Raw genomic sequence first — 23,818 nt, forward strand, 5'->3', positions numbered from 1 at the left:
ACATGGATCCATATTGAGGTATCCTAATAATGAAGTTTCTTGTTCTCTGGAGGTAAGGGACATGTTCAGCGTGGCTAAATCTCTAAATATGAAGTTACACAACATACATACCTCTCCATACACAAAACATACCTTGAAGACAGTACATGAAGTCTTTTCCTAAACATTACATATTTTCAAGTTATGCAGCAGAAGCTCATGACTCAAGACTGTGGAACAACAGTAGAATGTGGTCATTTTGTCTAAATAGTGAGCTGAACTTTGTCAGAACACTGAAAGGAAGCTCCTTCTGTTACAATCTATAGTGAATGGTTGAATATTTGAAACAAGTAAGTGACTGTATGTAGCACAAATGGGGGAGACGAGGAATACATATAGATTATTGGTGGGAAAGCCAGAAGGAAAGAGACCACAGGGAAGACCAAGACATAGGTGGGTGGACAATATTAGAATGGGTCTTAGAGAGATAGAATGGGATGGTACAGATTGGATAGATCTGGCTCAGGATTGGGATCAGTGGAGGGCTCTTGTGAACATGGTAATGAACCTTCAGGTTCCATAAAATGCTGGGAAATTCTTGAGTAGCTGCAGAATTGGTGGCTCCTCCAGAAGGGCTCAGCTCCATGAGTAAGTAAGTGACTGTATGACTGGAAGTGAAGTAGATACAGATAGGGACCAGAGACACACTGCATGCACGTGTACACACACACAGATGAAACACATACACAGTGACAAAATACATGGAGGTGGCACAGGGAGAGAGAAACATAACAGAAGGACACATGCATAAATACATATAGATACACACAGCCACACTCATACACGCACAAAATGAACATACTGATCTGCAGCACTATAAACACAGAAAAAAACATACACAAAATAACAGAGAGAGATACAGATAGAAATACAAACAGTGGCACATACATACAAAGAGACACAAGCATAAAATACAGGTGCCATACAGAGACAGTCATCCACAGCAATTCACACATAGAGAGACACATAGAGGCACACAGAGACAGTCATTGAGACACAGGCACATATGCACAGATACATAGTGTGGGAGGGGGAGAGACAGATATACACATACACGGAAAGTCAAACAGATATACACACTTTTTCTGAGGTCACCTTGCAATATGGTCTCAAGTTCCTTGGACATAAGGAATGCATGTGTTACGGCTAAACCTTGACTACCAGAACTAAACAACATATATACCTGTCCACAGAGAACACATACTTTGAAGATGGTAAGGTGATTCATGCAATATTTTCCAAAATGTTAGATGCTTTTAACTCGCTGATGTAACTGAACATTGAGAATCAAGACTGTATAACACTGATACAATGTTGTCCGTTTCGTGAACACAGTCAGCACAGTCAGCACTCTGAAAGAACCTTCTTGTGAACTTCCTAATATTCAGAAGTGTGTGTTCAGCAATTTCATGAATCTGTATCAGTTACTGAGATATTTTAATCTTGTATGAGGTAGGCAGAGAGGTTATGCATGATTAATTTGGAGGGGTATGAGAAAAAGTGTTAAAATGTTAAAGTACTGATGCTGGACTTGTCTGAAGAGACTGGTCGAAATCCTAAAGATAGCCAGTCACTGACGTTCGTTTGAATTGGGTACTGTGCAAGTGCAAGAGAGAGGTGTTACCACTATACCACTTGCTTCAATATGACAAATTATTGTTACAGTATTATCAGCAAGTTCAGTGGGATTGATATGTCATATGTTGTCCTTTGTCAATTTATGGGAAGTACAATGTTATATCCATCATCCTATTTTATGGATAAATGTGTTTGTGGTGTTGAACTAATAGTGATGCTTGTAGGTTGCATTTAGAAAAATAATATTTATGCCATCACAACCCCTCATGGCTTCTATGTCCTATGGCTGTCCTGTCTCCATTAAACATTGATGCAACATTGATTTTAATAATATACTTTAATATGTATACTTGTGATTGCAGTTGTATATAAACAAAAGCTTGCTATTAATATTTGGCCTATAAAATGGATATAGCTTATCACATTATCCTATAGTCCTGAATGGTTTATTGATGAATACTTCTGTTTTATGACTTTTCCATATTGCACATGACTCATACCACAATTGAAGTGTGTTATGCACACAGAGAGATATGCATGTAGACATACACAAACATGAACTCACAGACACAGAATGAGGGACATACAGGGAGACACAGTCACAGAGAGACATAGGTACATATAATGGAGATGGACAAAGATAGAGACAGAGCCACATTGAATGATACACAGACACACAGGGCAACAGAAAGCTACATACAAAGAGGTACATAGAGATACAGAGAAGGCCTCATAAATACAATGACAGAGAAGGAACCAGCAAAACAGACAGAGAGGCATACCAAGAGATACATAAGGAGAGGGGTTCACTCATACACATGAATGAAGGCATACAAAAAGCCATATACATGGGTGCACAGAGGAGCATGCACACTAGGAGGCAAAGATACATTACACAAACACAAGGGCACACAGAAGGAGCAAGAGATACAGAGACACACGACAACATTGTCTCTTGTTCCCTGGACATAAGGCTATATGTGGTGGGACTAAGCCCCAGGAGCAGGCCACGCCATAGCTCAAGCAGTTAGTCACTGGCTTCCCACCACGGCAGCCAAGGTTCGATCCCAGGTCTGGTCAAGTGGGATTTGTGGTGGACAAAGTGGCGCTGGGGCAGGTTTTCTCCGAGTACTTCGGTTTCCCCTGCCAATCTTCATTCCACTAATTGCTCCACAATCACCCTCACCCATCATTTGGGGCTGGTACAATAAGCCAGAAGTGGCCACAGTACAAGGGACTTAGTCCCACCCCACTAGCAATAAAAAAAAAAAGAAGAAGCCCCAGGAGCATATATTACACAATTATATGTCATGACAGGAGAGTCATACCCTAAAGATAATATGTATAGCATTTTCCAAAACATCAGATACTTTCTAGTCATTGATGCAGCTGAAGGTCAAGACTCAAGAATGACACTGAATTTGTCTGAAAGAATTGACTGAAAATCCTTTGGATAGACAATCATGGGCCTTAATTTGAATTGGGTAACTTATAAATATGAGTGAGGTATGTTACCACTATAACATCATGCTCCAGTATGACAAATTAATGCTTTGATATTATAAACAGTCCACTGGGAATGAAATGTCGCATCATCCTATATCAGAGACATATGCAGACAGAGTGACACACTCATTCACAGAGACATACTGACACACACAAAGATACACATACACAGAGACACATGTGTTCACCAAGACATACATGCACAGGCATGTGAATGTTTTTCATACACTGTGGTAGCTAGTTTGTGCAGACAGGTTTTTCAGGAAACATACACATCACTGCCATAACAAAACAACACAGGAAGAAATAAATATAAGAACACACAGCACATCATTTTAAAAATGGCCACATATACTGAAACATGCAACAATATATATATATATATTGTTGCATGTTGCCTATGCAGCATGACAAATAACATCACGTGGGTCTCGGATTTGGCAAACATGTTTATTAGCCACACTCACAGTTGCAAGTACAAGTATCATGAATACTGCTTGCACCACTAATCTCGGTGAAGTGTCTTCTGCCCTTTGTCAGGTGCGAGCTAGCTTCTGCTCTAGTCAGAGCTACACTAGAACTGACTTCGGTGGCTGCTGGAGCTTCACTGTCTCGGCGAATACATTCAACCCATTATATAGGCAGGTTCCAGACTGGATAGAGATCACCAGTGTTGTATGTTCATTACTGTGGTTTCAGCAATCTGTTGCTTTCAAAATACACCAGTAATGTGTTTGGTTTCATCCGTTGTTATGGAACAACAACTTGTTGCTATGGTAATTCCCATGCAACAGTCCATTTGTCATCATCACGGCAATGAACGTAAGATAACACATCACAATATACACACACATACACACACACACACACACACACACACACACATGAAAGCATGGTGTAAGTGGCTATCTAACCAGCAAGCTATAAAAATGTTGCGTTCACAAGACTGCATTACACATGTATTTGTATGTATCAAGATATAAAGGCATGCTGAGACACAAATGGAGGAACAGACCCAGACAGAAACATAGATAGAGAGAGAGATAAGAACACAGATGCACAGTGAGACACACACAGCAAGAGTGACACAATGTCAGAGGAAGGAGCATAACATACATAGGCACTTGCATAAAGACACACTAAGAGATAGCCACTAAACATGCATAGAAAAATAGATAGACACAGAGATACTTAAAGAGCTATAATATAAACATAGACATTCCCTAAGAAGCAGAGAGAGATGAACACAAAAAGGCACAGAGACAAAGAAGGTGCTGTTACATATAGAAGGATACACAGAAACACAAAGTGATAAGCACAGATAATTACATATTCATACACAGAGACAAACTGAGGCATACTCAAAAACATATACACAGTTATACAGGGAAACACACATATGGAGACATACATGTGTATACATAAGCCCTCAGAGAGATATATACACACACAGAGTCACACAAACATGCACTGATCACACGCATATAAAAACTCAGCTGTATACACATGCAAACATAGATTTGACACATGCACACATAGGCAAACATCTTCACATGCCTACACATAGGGAATACAGACATGTACAGAGAGAGAGGTATGTATATATAGAGGCACACAGACAGAATGCCGAAGACAGAAAAGCCATACATACATAAAAGCAAAACACACATATTAATGCCAAATTCAGGCACAGAGGTAGACAGAGAAACACACAGAGACACAAGCACTGAGGGAGATACAGTAATAGAAACACAGCTGACACCCACAGAGTGAGAAAGACAGAGAGGGATTGATGAAATCATAGAGATGCACACAGAGGGATAGAGAGATAGAAGTACACACACAGGCACAGGCAAGCACAAAGGGACACAGGGATGTGCACATGCACGCTCTTCCCTATATGACTGTGGTCCTCCATCTGTGCATGGCTGTCTCCCTGTGCCTGTATGTCATTCTCTGTGTTTGTATCTGGCTGTGTAGATGCGCATTTGTGCCTGTCTCTGCATGCCTCTATGTGCTGAGTGTCATTTGTATGTCTCTGAGTCAAAGTGTGTCTCTGTCTCGGGCTATGTGTATTTCCATTTGTGTGCAAGTATGACTGTATGGTTGTCTGCAAGTCTGTGTGCTTCTGAACATAGCTCCTTGTGTGACTGTCTCATTCTCTTTCATTTTGTGTCTCTCATATGTCTGTGCCTTTTTATGTCTGTTTCTTTAAGTCCCATGTGCCTGTCTCCATGTCTCTGTCTTACCAACTAGTTTCCCTCCATGTGTGTCTCTAATTGTGGAACTGCCACTGTGTCTGTTTCGCTTTCTCCACTTCTACCTTTCTATTTCCTGGTCTGTGTATGCCTCTCTCTGTGGCCTCTGTGTTGCTGTCTGTCTCTGTGTTCTTTCACTTCCTGCGACTATTTGTGTGTCTGTATGCATGAGACAAAGAGACAGGCATAATGAGAGAGGAATATACAGAGAAACAGAAGGAGTTAAACAGTGGTACAGAGCCAGTCAGAGAGACACACAGGGTCAGAAAGGTACACAGAGAGCAGTTACACGCAAAGTGACACAGACAGGGAGACGTAGAGATGAAGGGAGAAAAACACAGGAGACTGTTACGTGAAGTGACTACGCTGTGGGTTGTAGTCGGAAATGGCTTATTAGACATTAGTCCTAGTCCCTCTTTGTTACAAGCAATTATGATTGGTCATTTTACTCCTTCCTCCTCTTCTTCCATGCATTCTTCTCCACTGTAGTCTTGTACCTCCTACCTTGTCTCCATCCTGCTTTCTCGGTACTCTTATCACTGCAGACTGACTCACCAGGTATACACACTACCCTGACAGGAGACAAATTGGGATAGACAAGAGACAGGCATACACAGACAGACACAAATAGACAGAGTAAGACAGTTACACAGACAGAAATATACAAATAGATATAGAAAGTATACACACATGCACAGAGAAAGAGAGAGAGACACTGAAATGCATAGGTTCACATGCATAGATACATGCACAGATAAACACCCATGCACACAGACACAGAGGTACACTGACAGGTGCACAGATACCAAGACACAGAGGGAGAGATGCACACACAGATATATACAAAAGAAGAGTAACATACAAAAGCTGACAGAGTGACAGAGAGTAAGATATACACACACATATACATACATACAGATGCACATACACGGCCACACAGAGGCAGAAGGCTCAGAGAAACACACGCCTGAACAACACAGGGACAGACACATACAGAGTCAGTCACACACATGGAAAACACAGAGAAAGAGGCACACCCATTGAAGAAGACACAGAGGCACACAGGTACACATGCGATGCCCAGAGACATGGCCTGAGATGCAGAGAGGATCAGACACAGAGTTTGAGATAAACACAAAGAAAAACTAAATGGGACACAGAAAGAGGCACAGACACAGAGACAAACAGAAATGCATAATGGGACACAGATACACACATATGGAAACAATCTGAGTCTCATTCAGAGATATATACACAGGCACAGATATATACAAAGATAAATGTACACCCAGATATACAGAGTGATGCAGAGGGTGAGAAATAAGCAGAAACAAACACGCTGTCACAGCCACACACACTGCCAAACACAAAGAGGCACAACACATAGAGACACAGGAACAGTGAGAGAGACAGGCACTTAAAAGCAAGGGAGGGGCACAGACACAGAGAGACACACTGACCCACAATGCATACAGGTTGTTGTGCATGCAGATGGACAGACACACAATGAGACAAGGCACGAACACACATACAGTGACACTCCATGAGTGAGACACACATGCACATACCGAGCGACAAAAAGGTCAGGGACATATATGTACTTTCCCAAGTAGTGTGATAATGTCATCTCCTGGTCCCTGGAGATAAGGAAAGTCTGAGATGTGGCTAATCCCCAAAGTCTCAAGTGATACAATGTACATACCTGTCCACAGACAAGACATAACCTGTAGATGCTGCATGCATGTTTTCCAGAATATTAGACAGTTTATGGTCTTTGATGCAGCTGAAGCCCAAGAATCAAGACTGTGTAATGCTGATAGAGTGCGATCATTTTGTCAACACAGTGAGTTTAGCTTTGTCAGCACACTGACACGAAAGTTCTTATGTTACTAGATGTACTGAATCTCTAAAAATTTCAAACTAATATGTGACTGCATGACTGAAAGTGGAGTTATAGACAGGCAAATTTAAAGTATTCAGAAGTGTGTTTTATTTATTTTACATACAATCTCTATCAGCTGCTGAGGTACTTTAGTGCTGTATGATATATGTTAGGGTGATTATATGTAATTATTTAAGAGGGATATGAGAGGAAGTGTTCGTGTCATATTTTAAGGCATTAACAGTGATATGCCTGAAGAGGTTGATGGAAGTCTTAGGATAGACAGTCACTGGCCTCAATTTCAATTTGGTACTTCCCAAATGCGGGTGAGATAGAAGTATGTTATCACTATACCACTTGCTTCAGTGACAAATTATGATTACATTAACTTTTGAAATGGTGGTAAGCTTGAGCTGGCAGGAGTGTATTTAAATGCCTGCTGTTACTCTGTGTTTAAATGTCCATTCCTGTTAGGGCACTTAAACAATTTTAAGCATTGTGTTTAAAAATGCTGTATCTAACACAATTTTTATGATAAATGAATGGAATTAACTTTGTTTGAATCAACAAGGAACATAGTGTCGCATATTCTAACGAGAGGTTTGAAAATTTTTATGCAAAGAGTTATACTCTATTTACAATTTTTTAATTTTAATTTTGATACGTACTGTAAAAATGGTTTCCTTGTTCTTCACAGAGTTGTTCTGCATTATAAATTCATTCCTGCTTGTAACACTTGACATATTTTAGCAGTCCCTGGTGTCATAAAAGAAATGGAAGCAATAAAGTCATTTGGTTCTCTGCTGGCAAATTTTATATCTTTGTTACACTCTTCAGATTTTCGAATCTTTTGACTAAAGGACAGAAGAATGAAAACGTGGCTATTCAAGAAAAAGCTAGAGGGAACAATACGATGGTTCCTTCTTCAGTGGTCAGATCTTCCGTTACAGCAGCAAGAAATTATTGCCCTTTCTATGGTCGTGAACATAGTTGCATTGTGGCTGAGATACAGAGTGTGATCTGCTTTCTGTGCATTCATAGTGAAATCGAATACTGTAGTTTCATTTCAGCCTATATATACATCAAGCAGACAACAACGAAAAAAGTATTTGCATCGAATTTTACTATTATTTTTAATGCATTAATCTGCAGAATCTGCAATAAAAGTACTGGCTCGTGCATGAGTTTGGGCATAACTCATACGTATATTCTTTTTTTTTGTTGTTGTTCACTTAGTTATCATTTTAGTTCCTCTATTAGGGTTTTACTCAAATCTGTCTGGTAATTACTACATTTAAAAATAAATATTTAGGTCTGTGCATGCGCTTCTACTAGTGGCGTGTGCACATGCGGAGTGCACTAGTGGAGTTTAAATGCCTGACTGGCCAAATCAGGGTACTTTGGCCATGATGACCACACTCATCACTGGCCCAATTGGGGCAATTCATATGTTAAAGGTTAACAAATTTTATGGCAGTGACATGTCATATGGTCTCCTTTTGTCATTTAATGAAGTAAAATTTTATATGAATCACCTTACTTTATGTGTAAGCATGTTTCTGCATTTGGAGCAGTAGTGGTGTCTTGTGATATGCAGTTTATAAACATGAAATCTTACATGATGTTTACTTTATTTTTAATTTAATTTATTTTAGTTTTTTCACATCCTGTTGTGTTATTGTGGCACTGGGACTGCTGACACAACAATGAAGTAAATTTTTAGTAAAATGGATTAAAATCAATTAAAATATCAATAGTTTCATCACTTTCATTCTCTCATCCAACCACCACATGATTTGGCTGCATGGACCAATCATCTCATGTTTTGTAAATAAACAAATATATAAAACACATTATTATCAAATTTCAGAGTTATATGGATCCATTTTACAAATGAAAAATTTCCTACTAAACTATTATATTAAGTGATAAAATATAGTCATGATTTAGGGGTGACTATAGATGGGGTATGGACTGGTGAATGAATATAAACGGGTCTATACCCCACAATACATATATGTTTTACAGTATACCACAATTTACATAATTATAACATCAGACTTTATAATAAAATACACGTATTTACTTTATATATACACTACTTCAGTGAACTTCCTGAAAAGCACAAATCCTCCAATAATATATATTACTAATCTATCAATAAATACTCCATTGGACATATGTTTAACCTATTTAACAATTTAAGAAAATCACTGTAATTTATATTTTATCACTTAACACTATTACGAAATATTTCATTGTAAAAATGGATCCATGACAGACACACAGGCACAAAGAGGAAAAATACATACCAAGACAATAAGAGAGAGATGCATAGACACAGGCACACACACACCCAGGGATGAACAAGGGACACGCATGCCCAGAGCGACCGATACACGCTTAGGATTCACATCACATAAAGAAGAATATCCGGAGGGGCAAGGGGCTTCATACAGAGATGGAGAGGCAGACACAGACAAACAGGGAAGAAACACACATAAGGGACACACGCACACACAGAGGCAGATACAGTGAGATGCAGACACGAACATACGTAGAGAAGTAGATTCTAAAGGGTTCTGACAGTGATGTATAACACTCAGAATTACTGGGTTTTCAGTCTTTGTCCATCGTTTTGCAATCTAGAAGCTAGAAACCACAACGTTTTGGAAACTGAATCTGGTTCCATCCTTAGTTGAGAGGGGGAGACACCTACTTTGTTAGGTCCCTTGGAAAGAGCTAACCTCAGTCACTGAACAATTGTGATTGAGGTTAGCTCTTTCTGAAGAACTCAATAGAGTAGGTATCTCCCCCCCTCACCTGAGGATGGAAATAGATCCAGTTTTGGAAACATTGTGGTTTCTAGCTTCTGGAATACCAGACGATGGACAAAGTCTGAAAACCAAGTATATCTGAGTGATACATAGAGACTCAGGGTCAGATACATAAACAGACATGGACACTCACAATAAAACAACCAGGAAGAGGAACAAAGCCACACATAGCACACACATGTACAGAGAAAAAAAATTACAGGCACACAGTGACAGTCCTACACAGTCTCAGCAGCCGATATTAACGGAATGGAGATAATAGTTGCTATGGTCACAAGAGCTCAGCATTGGCCTTGTCCTGAGCCAGTTGAAGCAAATTCACACACTCAAAACATATTTAGTTAATATATGTTTTAATATTATCCTTCTGTCTATATGCAGGCCTTGCAAGTGGCTCTTTCCTTCATGTTTTTTGACCAAAGTTTTGTAAGCAGTTGATACAGAGCCATCAAATAAGCAATCCAAGAAGCTTATACTATGTGCATTTCTTTGTTGCAGGTGTGCAGGCATGCTCTTACCCTGGTACTACTATCAGTGGGCGGATGTCGGCTGTTAAATTCTATTACAAGATTGGGGAAACCATTACATTCACATGTGATGAAGGCTTGGAGTTAAGAGGGGCACCAATGCTGCGATGTCTACGTAATGGGAAGTGGTCTAATGCTATACCAACATGTGCTGCCAACACATCAACTGCAGCAACTACCACAAGATAATGACTTTACAGTGCAAAATGTTCAGAGATGCTCAGCAACATTGGTCTGATCAACGATAAGTGCAACAGAATGTTGAAATGCTCTGCCATTATTGTCTGTTTCATTTAAAGGCTGCTTTATAGTCTCAGTTATAACAAAATCTGGAAGAGCAAACACAAACAATAGGTGATTGTACACCAGAACACTGTAATAGTAAGGTTTGAACAAACAAAAAAACTCTGTGGCTTCAGTCCATAAGCGAACTATACTGACCAAGCGACCACCACTTGTCAGCGAAGTTAGTGCCAACTGTAGCAGATAGAGGGTGTTGCATGGTCAGCACAACGAATCCCCACAACCGTTAATTTCGCTTCTCTAGACCAGAGCTGCTACTTATCCATTCAAGTAGCTCCTCAATTATCCTCACAAGGCTGAGTGGACCCTGTTCCAGACCCATACTTCTCAGAAAATCTGGTAGCGCCGGGAATCAAACGTGGGACCTCTGGATCTGTAGCCAGGAACTCTTAATCACTAGACCACAGAGGCAGTTTGACTGTAAATTAGCTGTTTGCCTGGATGGTAAGACAGACTAATTTCACGATACCATCATGTTCCTCGTCAGACAAACACAATAATATAGTAGCCTCAGAAACATAAAAAGAGGCATTACTTAAGTAATACTGCATGGTGGAGGTGTTAAGTTCTAACATAATCACAAGATACACATGCATAAAAAGAAATTTCCACTTTCCATTAAATGAATATATTTTATGCACACATTTGACCAAGGATGGAATGTAATGATGACTCTTTCATTACCAGTCTCTGAAGACCGCACATACACAACAGGTATTTTCTTGAACATTTAATTAGCAACTGATCTGCAAGAAGTATATTCTTTCCTTCATTCTATAAGGTAACACATGAAATGCCTGCCCATATAAATGTATTACAAAAGTTTTGCTAATCCTACATGAACTTCAGTACAGGACAGGAAGTTGTTCTCAGTACAGAACACATTCAGTATAATCACCATTCTGACTTATGACCTCCTCAATTATGTGTACATGTATGGGTTTTGGTAACTTCCTGAAGTAGGTATTCTGAATTAGTATGGCACAAATGTATGATTAAGGCTCTGTGAGGCCCCTTGTTTCCTTGCATACTGTTTTTCTGCCAAGTCCCAAAGATAAAAATAGCAGATACTGAATGGCCAGACCTTCCCTCAATCATAGCCACCCAGAATATGACAAGAAATCATTTCAGAACCAAAGATTCCATGCAGGAAATTGAGGACCACAGTAGCTGCATGTGGTATGGCTCCAGCTTGCATAAATGACAGCATTAATCTTCAAACCAGTAGTATGCAGTTACGGTATAACATTCTTGTGCATCATGTTCAGATAATCAGTAGAGCTGACTGTCACCAGAAAAAAAATGACAGCAGTTATTTCATAGCTTGATATGGCATCCATCTAATTCTCTCACCATTACTGTAGCTTCCATGAAAATGATGTGGATGTTCATTAGCCCAAAATATAATGTTTTGTCCATTTAGAAATCCAAGTGGAAATAAGCCATGTGAGAAAACCATGTGTTGTGGGGTACAGCCTCTTAATGTCTCACCCAAGTAGCAAAACTCAGTCTCTCTGACATGTTCTCCAAGTCTCTGCATCATGGTAATCTTATATAGAAACATTTACAGATCAGAGTGCAGTATTAACTGAATTGAATATCATGACATCCCCAGTTGCACTGTGACTTCTCTGATTTACTCAGGCTTCACTGTACTGTTACTCTGTCATCAACTTACTTGGGTTCTGTTGTATTGCCAGTCTTGAGAATATCTCTGTTGTTGGGTCTATGGACCCTTTGAGCATGAGGCCACTTCACATTGAGCCCTTTTCTCTGAACTGCCTGGTGAGTCATGTGCACCTATAATCATTAGTTGCACCACTAAATATGCCAGAAACAAGAATGAATATTATTCATCCTTGTGAAAATGAAAAAACTGCAATGGAGCAAATGGACTGAGTTTTGCTAACAGTGATTAATAAAAGGTACTTTATGTTCATAAGGCATATGTTGTTAACACAGCCGAGTATAAGTAACAGTAATGTAGTGCATTCCATATACTTATATGTTGGTACAGGACAGAGCATTGGAAAGTAATCTCCATATTGAAACCTCAGGACTCAAAGCCTGCATCTCCTAGAAAGGCAAAACTGGATGTAGTAAATTAGAGTTAGTTGAGCATCTCTCAGCATTCCTGAATATCTCATGGTTATTTATTAATATATTATAAGTAACTGAATTAATTATGTTTCCAATTTTTTTCTCAGTGTCAACCAATCGTCTTCCAAAATGGTGGGCGTGACTTTAACAAGTCTATGATGGTACAGTGTTGGTGTTTTAATCAAAGTGGAAATTTTGCAAGAGACTGAAGGTTAAATTTATAATTGTCATCTTGGTATATAATTTTAGGAACAAAAAACGCACAATATATCAACGAATATCAATGTTAATGAAAAGTAGCTGCTATGTGCATAGTAGGCATGAATTGAAAATTCCATTCCAAGTACAATTACCATCAATAATAATCAGAATAATAACGAACTCTAATAAACAGTAATAATATAATTGTATAAATTTTATTCTGAGTTGTTAAGACATCACTCATTTTCCTTTCCAAACACACATTCTAAAAGACAACTGTCATTTTGATTTACCAGAATTACTGCACTAGAGATGGATAAAATATATTTTGAAGTGCAAGATAGAATGTCTCTTCCAAAATGGCAAAGAATTAAAAGTAATACAGATGTTTGTAGAAATTAACCCTAAATTTGGAATATTTTCTAACATACACTTACTCTGGTATTTGGTAATAATGGTTGTATAATATAATCTATATATCTGAAATAAGTTATCTGTATAGGCAAATATATTTCATATTTGATATAAAGTCTACAGTGGCAGTTACCAAAGTAAGGGCCCTCAGACATACAGATGAAAGGATGAACACCAAAATACTTTGTTGTGTTTACAATTCTACAGTGAGAAAATGACTGAAAACTTGTTACATAGAATGTCATGAACTGTAGTGTTAGAACTAACAGTTCATATTTATTTCTGTTTTTATAATTCTGTCTCCCACATATTTGCTGCACAGTTTTAAGGAGAGTAGGTATTATGGATGTTTGGATAATGATTGTGATTTGAAAATATGTATTACATACTTTGGTATTACCATGGAATTTATGGCCAGTTTAACTGCAATAAAATGGAGACTGGTGATAGTGGTGAACCTTTATTTGGTTTGTAAGTGTTCACAGGATATAGAGACAAAACAATAAAAGCCTATTTCAATTCAGTTCATTGTTATGGCATTTATTGTCTCAATAATGGGTCAGGTCCACAATGTATGAACCCCAAACTGAAGGTTAGAAATATAGGGCAGGAAGGGTGCTCATACAAATCCCAAGAATAATTGTACGACTGTATGCTTTAAAGAAATCTGCTAGGCCTTCACATTTGGTGACTGGAGTTTCATAACTATGTCACACAGTTTGCCTTATACTGCCTGTTATGTTCACTTTGGATTCTTTCTTGTTCTATATCATCATTTTAACAGATTGCCAGGCAACAGCTATGTAAACAAGGTCCAACATGCAACAATAGAGGAAGTTGTGTCTTCTGTAGATCCAACTGATGCTCCAATAGACTGGCTGGATAGCAATCACGTGATGTGTTTACTGTAGGTCCATATCCGTTCAGCGGCTATATAACAACACCCGCAGCTGTAAGTTCAGTGCGAACTGGAACTAGGAATACAGAAAAGTACAATAAGGCAGCCTGTGAAGACTTCATGTGTGCTGTAGTGCAGTGATATCTGGAGTGTGGCAGTTATAGTTTCTGTGCAAAAAAAAAATCCTTTGCCAGGAAACAGACAGGGAAATCTTTGCTGAGGAATAGTCATTGTTTAGATCTGGTACGTAGCAACGACTAATGTAGGCAGATACAGAATACTATATTTATGTGTTATAATTATTTGTAGTCACAATCTGTAAGTATTCAAGAAATCCAATTACTAATCCAAACCCCGTGTTTCGTCACTGTGACGTGTGACATATTTTGATATCCCACACTTTACAACTCAAATTCTGCTTTCTAAATTTTAATTTTTATTAATTTTTCTTTATTCTCAGTTAGTTCTCTCAAGTTATGTTATTTCCATCAGTTACAGGCCATTGTGATTCCTTTCTGTACTGGAGCATCTTTCCTTAAAAGAACGCTGTAGCAAACTACGTGGTACAAGATTCCTCTTTAGCAGTTCACAATTATTCACTTGTTATGGAATCCAAAAGTGTGTTGTTATTACCACCAAAGCCTGCAAATGGACTCTGTCTTGAGTAAGTTCATTCCATATCACTACAATCTCTTTCTCCATGATCTATATGAACAGATATTACTCTACCATCTGTGTACGTCTAAGTCTCCCAAATCCTTTCCAATGAGGCTTCTTTTACTCCATATGTGTGTGTTACATGCTCACCAATATAACCTTCTTGGTCAAACTTATCATTATGGCATTTTTCACTCTCTTGTTACTTCTGCTCTTAAGTTTAAATCATTCCTCCCAGGCATTCTCTCTCTCTCCCTCCCTCAAAGTAAATGAGCAAGTTTCACATCCATGTATATAACAAGTAAATTTACAGCATGATAACCCACATAACCTAGCACAGTTCAAGGCAATTAAAAGAATAGAAGAACCTTACAGAGGAGTAGCAAATTAAAAAAATCATTGGGTATACAAGTTATGATGGCCAATTAGGCCAAAACACAATAAAAAGATGAGGAAATATTAACTGAAGTTGCATATAGACAGCAAGAAGTGGAACACAAAGTTTTACATCCTGTAACTTTGGGGTAGTATCTCGGACCTGTGTTTGTTCCACAGCAGACTGACTTGCTCAAAGTGTGCCAGAGGGGATCCTTTCATGAGCTTCTGGTTGCAACGAGTAGCATTCAGGACCCTCTTGGTTACTTCCCAGCAGTTCCCGACCTTAGCCCTGGCTATGTAACCCTACGGGTGGACAGGACCCCAGACTTGGCCTTACAAGGCCATTTTCCACTCCAAGGGGGTTCTCCAATCAAGTCATCACAACTCCCTTGCATTGTGCAGGTATCACCTGATCACTGGACACTACTAGGCTGGAAGGCTCGGACTCTACAGCGATACCTCTTCCTCTGCAAGACACAGCGTTTGGTGCCCTAGGGCCACAGATATATCATGTGTGTACAGGATGTCCAGCCCCAAGGTGAATTTGTTTGTGATATTGGTGATGAATACCAAAATTTTTAGTGGGGCCCTGCCCAGGTAGTGTCAGGAAAACTTCCTTCAAGATGGGGAGGGCTTCACCAGATACCATCTGCAGCACATAGTATTGGTGTGGCTGTCTTTCAGGCCAACCAGCAGTGATGTTGGGCCTGGCAACAGTCATCAGGCATGGTTTGACACAGACCCAACCCTGCGTGACTAGGCTAGGGTTGGTCCTTTCTGTAATAACAGCACGTGGTGTGAGGCCTTAATGCATACACGAGCGTCCACCCTTTTCCGCCAGCACCCGCCTGTTTCCTGATGGTCGGCCATCCCTCCTGTCTGCCTGCTTCTCTGTCAAAATCAGGACCTTCTTGGGGGTTCCCCGCATCTTACATCTTACATCATGTTTCACGTGATCAGCTCCCCCTAGAATGTCCTGGTGCTCGCCTTGTGAGGCCTGGCTGCTAGGAGCATGACCTGCAGTTTGAGGGCCTACCTGAGAGCCTCGTTCACCGTCTTCTCCTAGCAGCAGCAGCTGGATTTTTGTGGCGGGTTCTTCTACCCCATCTGCGAATGCCTTGCCTGTCTCCCTCCTCATGGTCCTCAAGTAGTGCAGGGTAAGAGTAGTAGGCAAGCTGTTCAACAGCTGTGGCAAATTCTTGCTAGGATTCCCAGACACCCTGGGTCCTTGTTTTTAGATGTCTGTGATATGCGGGAGCCAGGTGCTAATCCCTGAAGCAGTCCTCCAGGGCCTCAAGGGTTTCCTCATAGGTCACACCTTTCAGGACTCCATGTAGCATGTCAGTGACCCAGCCCTGCAAGGCAGAGATCAAGTATGTGGATTTCTCCTGGCATGCCCAGCAGTTATGCTCTGCTACAGTCTTAAACATGGCCCCTGGTGTAGTCCCATTGAACTTGGGTGGCTTGGCCACGCCCATGTCAGTTTCTGTTCATCTTCCACTCTTGACCTCAGCCTCAATTCCTTTCAACTGTGTCTGGAACTTGTAGCAGGTGGCCACAATCTTGGATTCCATCCTTTTCTGATTCATCCTTAATTCAGCCTTCAGTGTGCGCTTTGACACAACGAGGCTGAGCTCTTCATGAAGGTCATTCCTTGAGTATGCTAGGGGTTCCTGGGGGCTTTTCATCCATTTGTATCAAGGGACACCATTACTACCTGAAAGTCCACCTGTGTGTCATCAATCTTTTAAGCCAGTGCCTTGCAGAGGTCCTGCGTCTTTTGATCAACATACGACAGGATGTCTTACACCAAATATTTGATGGTCTCTTCTAATTCAGACCAGATGAAGTGTATTGCAATCTCAATCTTCTCTTGATATGTCCATTTGGCCTTAATTTCTTCTTGACTGGACAGTGTCTGGGCTTGATGGATATCAATCTGAGATGAGTGTACCTTGAAGGACATCAAACCTCTCATTGTCGGCATCTAATCTGGCTTCCATCTTTTCTTGAATGGCTGCTATCTTGGCATCTGTCTTTTTTCTTTCAGTCCTTGGCCAACTCTCATTTCTTCTTTCAGGTGACACCAGGTGTTGTGTGTATAAGTGATTACAGATGGGGTTTGGATTGGTCACTGGATACACAAAACTCAAAACTACAAGTAACTATAATGCTATCACTGATCTACACACTTTACAAATCACTACAGAACATGTTAAGCCTCTCTTTTATAGTCTTCCCTAGTCACTGCTTGGTAACAGCCCTCAACAATGGAGATTCTTCAGTTTCTGTGCCCATGTCACTGCCCATTGGCTAATACTAACTTCAAAGTTGAAGTCATATGACTCTTTGTCTCTGTGTGTTACATAATGTTGGCTTCAGAATGAATTAAAGTGAATAATACACACAGTAATACCAGTCTAATAAAAGTGTCAAATATCAAGTTTCATCAAAATTCTCCAAAGGATCAATGAAATATAACGTCAAAGTTAATTTTTTCCCTGAAGTAGAGTAGACTTTAAAACCAAAGAAAATAGAAATAAAAAATGGCTTGACAGAATTTAGTGTAAGTTTACCAACCCAAATTTGACCCAACTCAACCACACAGTTTTGGCGCTGACTTTTTGGGTGGATGGCTAGTACAGGCTCTCCACTGAAAACTCAATATCAATCCCCCAATCCTACAGAGTTGCCAGCAGAAATGTTTCAGAGGAACAAACTGCCTCACCTTCTGGATGTAGGCATGCCTGCGGACAATATCTTCCTTGAACACACTGGGAACCACTTCCCAGATTATATGTCACAGTCCAAAGACCATAACAAGTAAGTGTACTACACTTAATGTACACATCTGAGAAAGAGAATGTTTAGGAATTAACAAGAGGAGATATTTGGAATGTGGTTTAAAAGCTAAATGACTGCTATTTAACATACTGAAATAATGAAAAATTTCCATCTCCACTTTAAAATGGCTCTTTAAACATTGCCTTAACCCTCGGCATGGTATAACTTAAATAAGTTTAAATAACTTCAGGCTGGAAGAGCAAGAGTTCAAATTTACAATAATTGCATGCCTGGCCTTACATCAAGACTACTGGTAAGTTGTACACTTTAATCAAATATATTCAGTTTGTAGAAAAGGCCTCTAATTTCTGCAGAATATTAGAATGAGAATCTCTCATGATTCAGCATAGTGTTGTTCTGGAAGCAGTCAAACAGAGGTCAACATCACCATTAGCTTAAACATCTCAAACACAGCATAACATCACTCATAGTTTTCCAAGCTTGAAGTGAAGACTTTGGAATGAACAATTATCTCCCCCACAAATTTATAAACTGTTTCTGCATTAGCAGTCACTCTAAGTTATTCCTTCAGAGGAATTCATACAAGTATTTTTATTCAAAGTAGATTATCTGACAGCACATCAAACTAAATGTTCTTGCTGCTAGCCTTAAACAGTTTGTTCCTGTACTTTGTTAGGACATGACCTACTAAAATGTTATACGGATAGTACAGAATTTGTGTATGCTAGGTAATCCCTATTCTTAACATTACTTACAGCTATAAGTGACATAACTCTTGAATCAGTGTCAAGAGGCTGGAGACGTAGAAACCAAAACATCTGCTCCCTAGTCTTCAGCTACTGTTGAACAACCAAACAGGAAAGACTCCGGAAAGGAAGAGCAAACTGGACACTTTTCATCTGCTGACCCATATAACACAGAGACAGTGTCAGAAGAAGCAACCCAAATTTTTAGTGTCAGACTATTAACCATATTCTTTGGTGATAATAAACAGTTGCCAGTGACTGTTTAGGATCACTGCAAATATTCACGAACTTTTACATGAACATACATAATTGTCACCTACAAATCTGCATACTGTTGTTACTACAGGTCACCATTTTAATGCTTCTAAGGCATAAAATTTCAAATATCTCTATTTATTTTAATTATGGCAGCTTGTGTGGGTTGTGAATACTTTACAATAGTGTTCAAGCATATGTTTTTGGTAAGGTTATTTGTCAATACAACAAAAATGGTTTTTCAATTAGTCAATACTTCTCGGATTGAATTTATTTTCTTCCCACTACATGTTTCAGTCTTCATGGGACCACCATCAGGCAGTATTTTATAATATGACTAAGGTTAATTGAACTCCCAAAATGGATCCATATTTTGGTGCAACACATCCATTTTATAAAAGTTATGCCCCAAGTTAAAATGTGAGAATCACAATATTAATGTCAAAATATTCAAAGTATACAAGGCATTTGTAATGAAAATATTAGCAAAAAATATATATTATTAGTTAAAATTCCCCATGTGCTTTCGAAGTTCCAATGTTGTGTGGTAGGTCATGTGACTCCACACTGTTTAAGTGTCCCACAATGTGTAGGTTGTTTCACCCAAGGAATTTTAACTTTATATTCCATAATTTTTAATAACTGTTCTAATATTTTTTATTTATTTTAATTGCATAAAATCGCATTCTTTAGTCTTAATGTAAAAGATCTTCTTAACATATTAATTACCTTCGATATATTATTTGCTAATATTTTTAAATACAAATTCCTTGTATACTTCTAATATTTTGACAATGTTAATATTGTAATTCTCACATTGTAACACGAGGCATAACTTTTATATTATGCATGTGTTGCACCAAAATATGGATCCATACTGGAAGTTCAATTAACCTTAGTCGTATTACATAATACTGCCTGATGATGGTCCCATGAGAACCAAAACATATAGTGGTAAGAAAATAAATTAAATCTGAGAAGTATTAATTGAAAAACCATTTTTGTTGTACTGAAGGATAACCTTACAAAAACTCATATGCTTGTGACACAAAACAGGATGCACACTGTAAAAACAGCAGTGTTCAAATCCCCCATAAAGGTGTTCCCTCCTTAAAAGGTACAATGTGCTCAGCAACATACCTCCAATTAACAAACCACAAAATTATAGTATTTCAGTTTTTATAATTAATCATAATATATCTGCATTCATTTTTTTTTTACTTATTCAATGTGCTTACAAAAAATTATGGGACACAATTCACAGACTTAAGATATAAATTATTTTCACTCACAAGCATGCACTCATTTCATACATAGCAGTATAGTAGATTCAAACACTCTTTCATTAAATATGAAAAGCCTATATACTTATATATTTAGGCTATTTTTTGTGGGATGATGACAGCTCATGCAGCACTGCAGCATGATTTAGTTATAATAAATGCATATATACCCTTTATATACATGAACAAACTCTTCCCTTTCAAAGTGTGTTGTAGTCAATATGAATCATTCAGTGCAGCCAGAAATAACCTGTATTTGCCAAAGCAGCATATACCGCTAAAACAAAATAATGAAATTATTGTTCTAATTTAGACAATGAAAATATATACAATACCTGATGATGGCCCACAACTAAGTGTTAAAAGTATTAATTTTTATAACACCTATTTTAAATGGGGGGCATTCTTTTAACCATTGATGTCTTCGCCAGTGTTTCATATTACAAGTTAACAACTAAAACGGGGTCCTATACCCAGAAATGATTAAGTCAAAGTATCCCACAAATAATTTACTGGACAGAACACTTGAGTGTATAGTATTATCTTGAAAATCCATTCCCTTGTTGTCCAAAAGTATAGTACTTAACAGAATGACCCATCTGATATAATTAGTATTTGAACAAAATTTAATCTATGGAAGATGGTGGACACACTAGTCAGTTCATACATTTTACAAAATCTTTTGAACTGTATGAATGAGATCCAGATTAAATGGGTGTTCTGTTGCCCAGCAACCAGAAATATCTACACATCCAGTTATCCCTCTCAGAGAAGATTCACAAAACTTCCATATGTCAATTTTGTTATATGTGAGCACTTCTTTGTTTTCAGACCTGTGTGTTCTCTCCCCTTCTATAAAAAAGAGTTAACTGTCGCATATTTATCTTGCATATGAGTAACTTTAGTTTGACTAATTAAGACATGTTGCAATGAAGTCTTCTTGAGCAATTGGCCATGTCAATTCAGAGTGATGTCCAACATTTCCAAGACTCCCTCTGTCTCCATCAGCAGGGTTGTATGGCTGTTCAAACCACATGATCAGCAGTGGCAGAGCACAGCATAAATTTCAAGAGCACCACAGTACTGGCAAGAACTAAAGGAGGCCACTGAGAGCTAGCTGCACTCCAATGGCTTTAAGAGAGATACTAGATTCCGTCTAAGATGTCCACAGTACTTGATCATTAACATAATAAAACAGACGAGGGCACTCATAAAACATCTCAAGGACCAATGACTAGCAATGTGAATTCTGATGACTAACCCATTATGCTACACACAGTCCAGGCTGGGACAGATGACAGCTCTGTAAGTGTGTATAGCACAAGAGCAGATATTTGCCACATCAACCTCTAATGATGGAGACTGAGATAGTTTCCAAAACATCGGACACAAACTTCACATTGATACCCGTATAAGTGATTTCCCAAGAAGACAACTGCATAACATTGCCATGAAAGCTTCAAATCATACACAGGACATGTTATTTGATCTGATGTCTCCATTTCAGTGAAATTTAAGAGAAGGTGGCATAAGGAACCACAGATAATCTTCAAAGTTTTTTGAGGCTATTCGGTTTCCCCTGCCAATCTTCATTCCACCAAATTCTCCATCATCATAATCACCCGGGGCAGGCTACAATAGGCCGAGCAGTGGCCGCCGTGCCGATTGGACCCAGTTAGACTCCAACCCCCATTAAGCAAATTTTTGAGGCTAAGAACAAAACCTTCATGCAATGGCAAAATTAATAATTTAAGATGTTGCGGTGTCATAAAGGAAGGCCATAACTGGCCTTTGACAAAATGCAGAAATGAATATGAAACACCAAAACAAAGCATGACTATGTAAGGCTGCTAAACAGAAAATGAATCAAAATAGTATTCTGCCTACCTTTCATTTAAAATGGTTCAAAAGTAGTTCGCACTTGCAGTAAGTGCTCTTGCAACATCTACACTCCTCTGAACAACACTTCACACATTTATCACCTGTTCAAGAACACTTGAGAAGTAACAGCTTGTTCATATTTCAGATCAATTAAAACAAATCTTGAGGAAATGAAAACGGCAATTTTAGTGGTCTATTCACACTACTTGAGTTTGTAATGGAACCCTATAATAAAATACTTTAACAGAGGACTTATTAATTACAATATTGTCTGAAATTGTTACAGCTTGAGTTTCACATAATATAAATGCTATTCATAAATATTCATTCCACACATTCTAGATAATTATGGCATATATACACAGTCTCTACACTGGTTTGCATTAAAAATGTATGTATGTTATGTGCTGCAATAATGGTGACAGTATATTTATTATTACTGGTGTGGGAGCTTTTATCCCAATTAAAATTACATATATGTATTAACAGTATATATACTAACGATATTACTTTTTGACAGTGGTTTGAATAGTATAATTTAACATCCAAACTTCTTCCTTCTGAATGAAATATCACAGAGTTCTGCACATCTGGCCCAAGCATTCCAAAGCAATCATGAAAGGGGTGCCTGCTGATATGAGATTATGGAAGATGTTCTGCTACAGTTGCTCTGTTGGGGATACCTACATACATCTCTATGGTATAGACAAGAGAAAACTATCACTGACACTAGGACCTAAGGGAGGCAATTTAGTTGTAGGGGATGGGAATAGCACTATGTGGCTGTAAAACTGTTATGTCAAAGAGTATGACAGAATGGGAAAAGACTTGAGACACAAGAAATGCATATTGCCTTTTTGTGAGGGAACTGCTATAAAAGTAGCCAATTGGAAGACAGAATAAAAATATAAATATAGTATTAAAATGGATATTAGAGAATAAGACTGTAAGCTTGTAATCTAGCTGACTCAGGACAGAATTCAGTAATGGGAATTTCTTTAATAATGGATTATGCATATTAAGGCCAAGTACTGTGGAAATAGTTAATATTTTAAATTAATAATGGAACTGATGGCAAAATCATATTCTCTGACTGTATATAAAATTAGTCATTTTCATAAGACAAAGACCTCAGCACATCATAACTTTCCCACACAAAGATTCTGACTTTGTTATACTTATATAATAAAGAGAAATCGCTAGAAAAAGTATATACATTATCAATGGGCTTATTATATAACCAATGTATGTATCAGAAATAACAATGAGT

The 23,818-nt window shown here is 38.5% G+C and overlaps 1 protein-coding gene across 6 annotated transcripts in view; it reads left to right on the plus strand.

The window, feature by feature from the left end:
* Nucleotides 1-11,092, plus strand: part of LOC111868702 (sushi, von Willebrand factor type A, EGF and pentraxin domain-containing protein 1) — a 372,141-nt gene extending 361,049 nt beyond the window's left edge. For all 6 annotated transcript variants that reach the window (XM_023859599.2, XM_023859603.2, XM_023859601.2 and 3 more), the window contains one exon: nt 10,599-11,092. In XM_023859599.2, coding sequence (XP_023715367.1) covers nt 10,599-10,816 — 218 coding nt within the window. In that variant the 3' untranslated portion in view covers nt 10,817-11,092. The remainder of the gene's footprint in view (nt 1-10,598) is intronic.
* The last annotated feature ends 12,726 nt before the right edge of the window (nt 11,093-23,818 follow it).

This window comes from Cryptotermes secundus, unplaced genomic scaffold (genome assembly GCF_002891405.2).
Source record: "Cryptotermes secundus unplaced genomic scaffold, Csec_1.0 scaffold1359, whole genome shotgun sequence".
NCBI classification, from domain to species: domain Eukaryota; kingdom Metazoa; phylum Arthropoda; class Insecta; order Blattodea; family Kalotermitidae; genus Cryptotermes; species Cryptotermes secundus.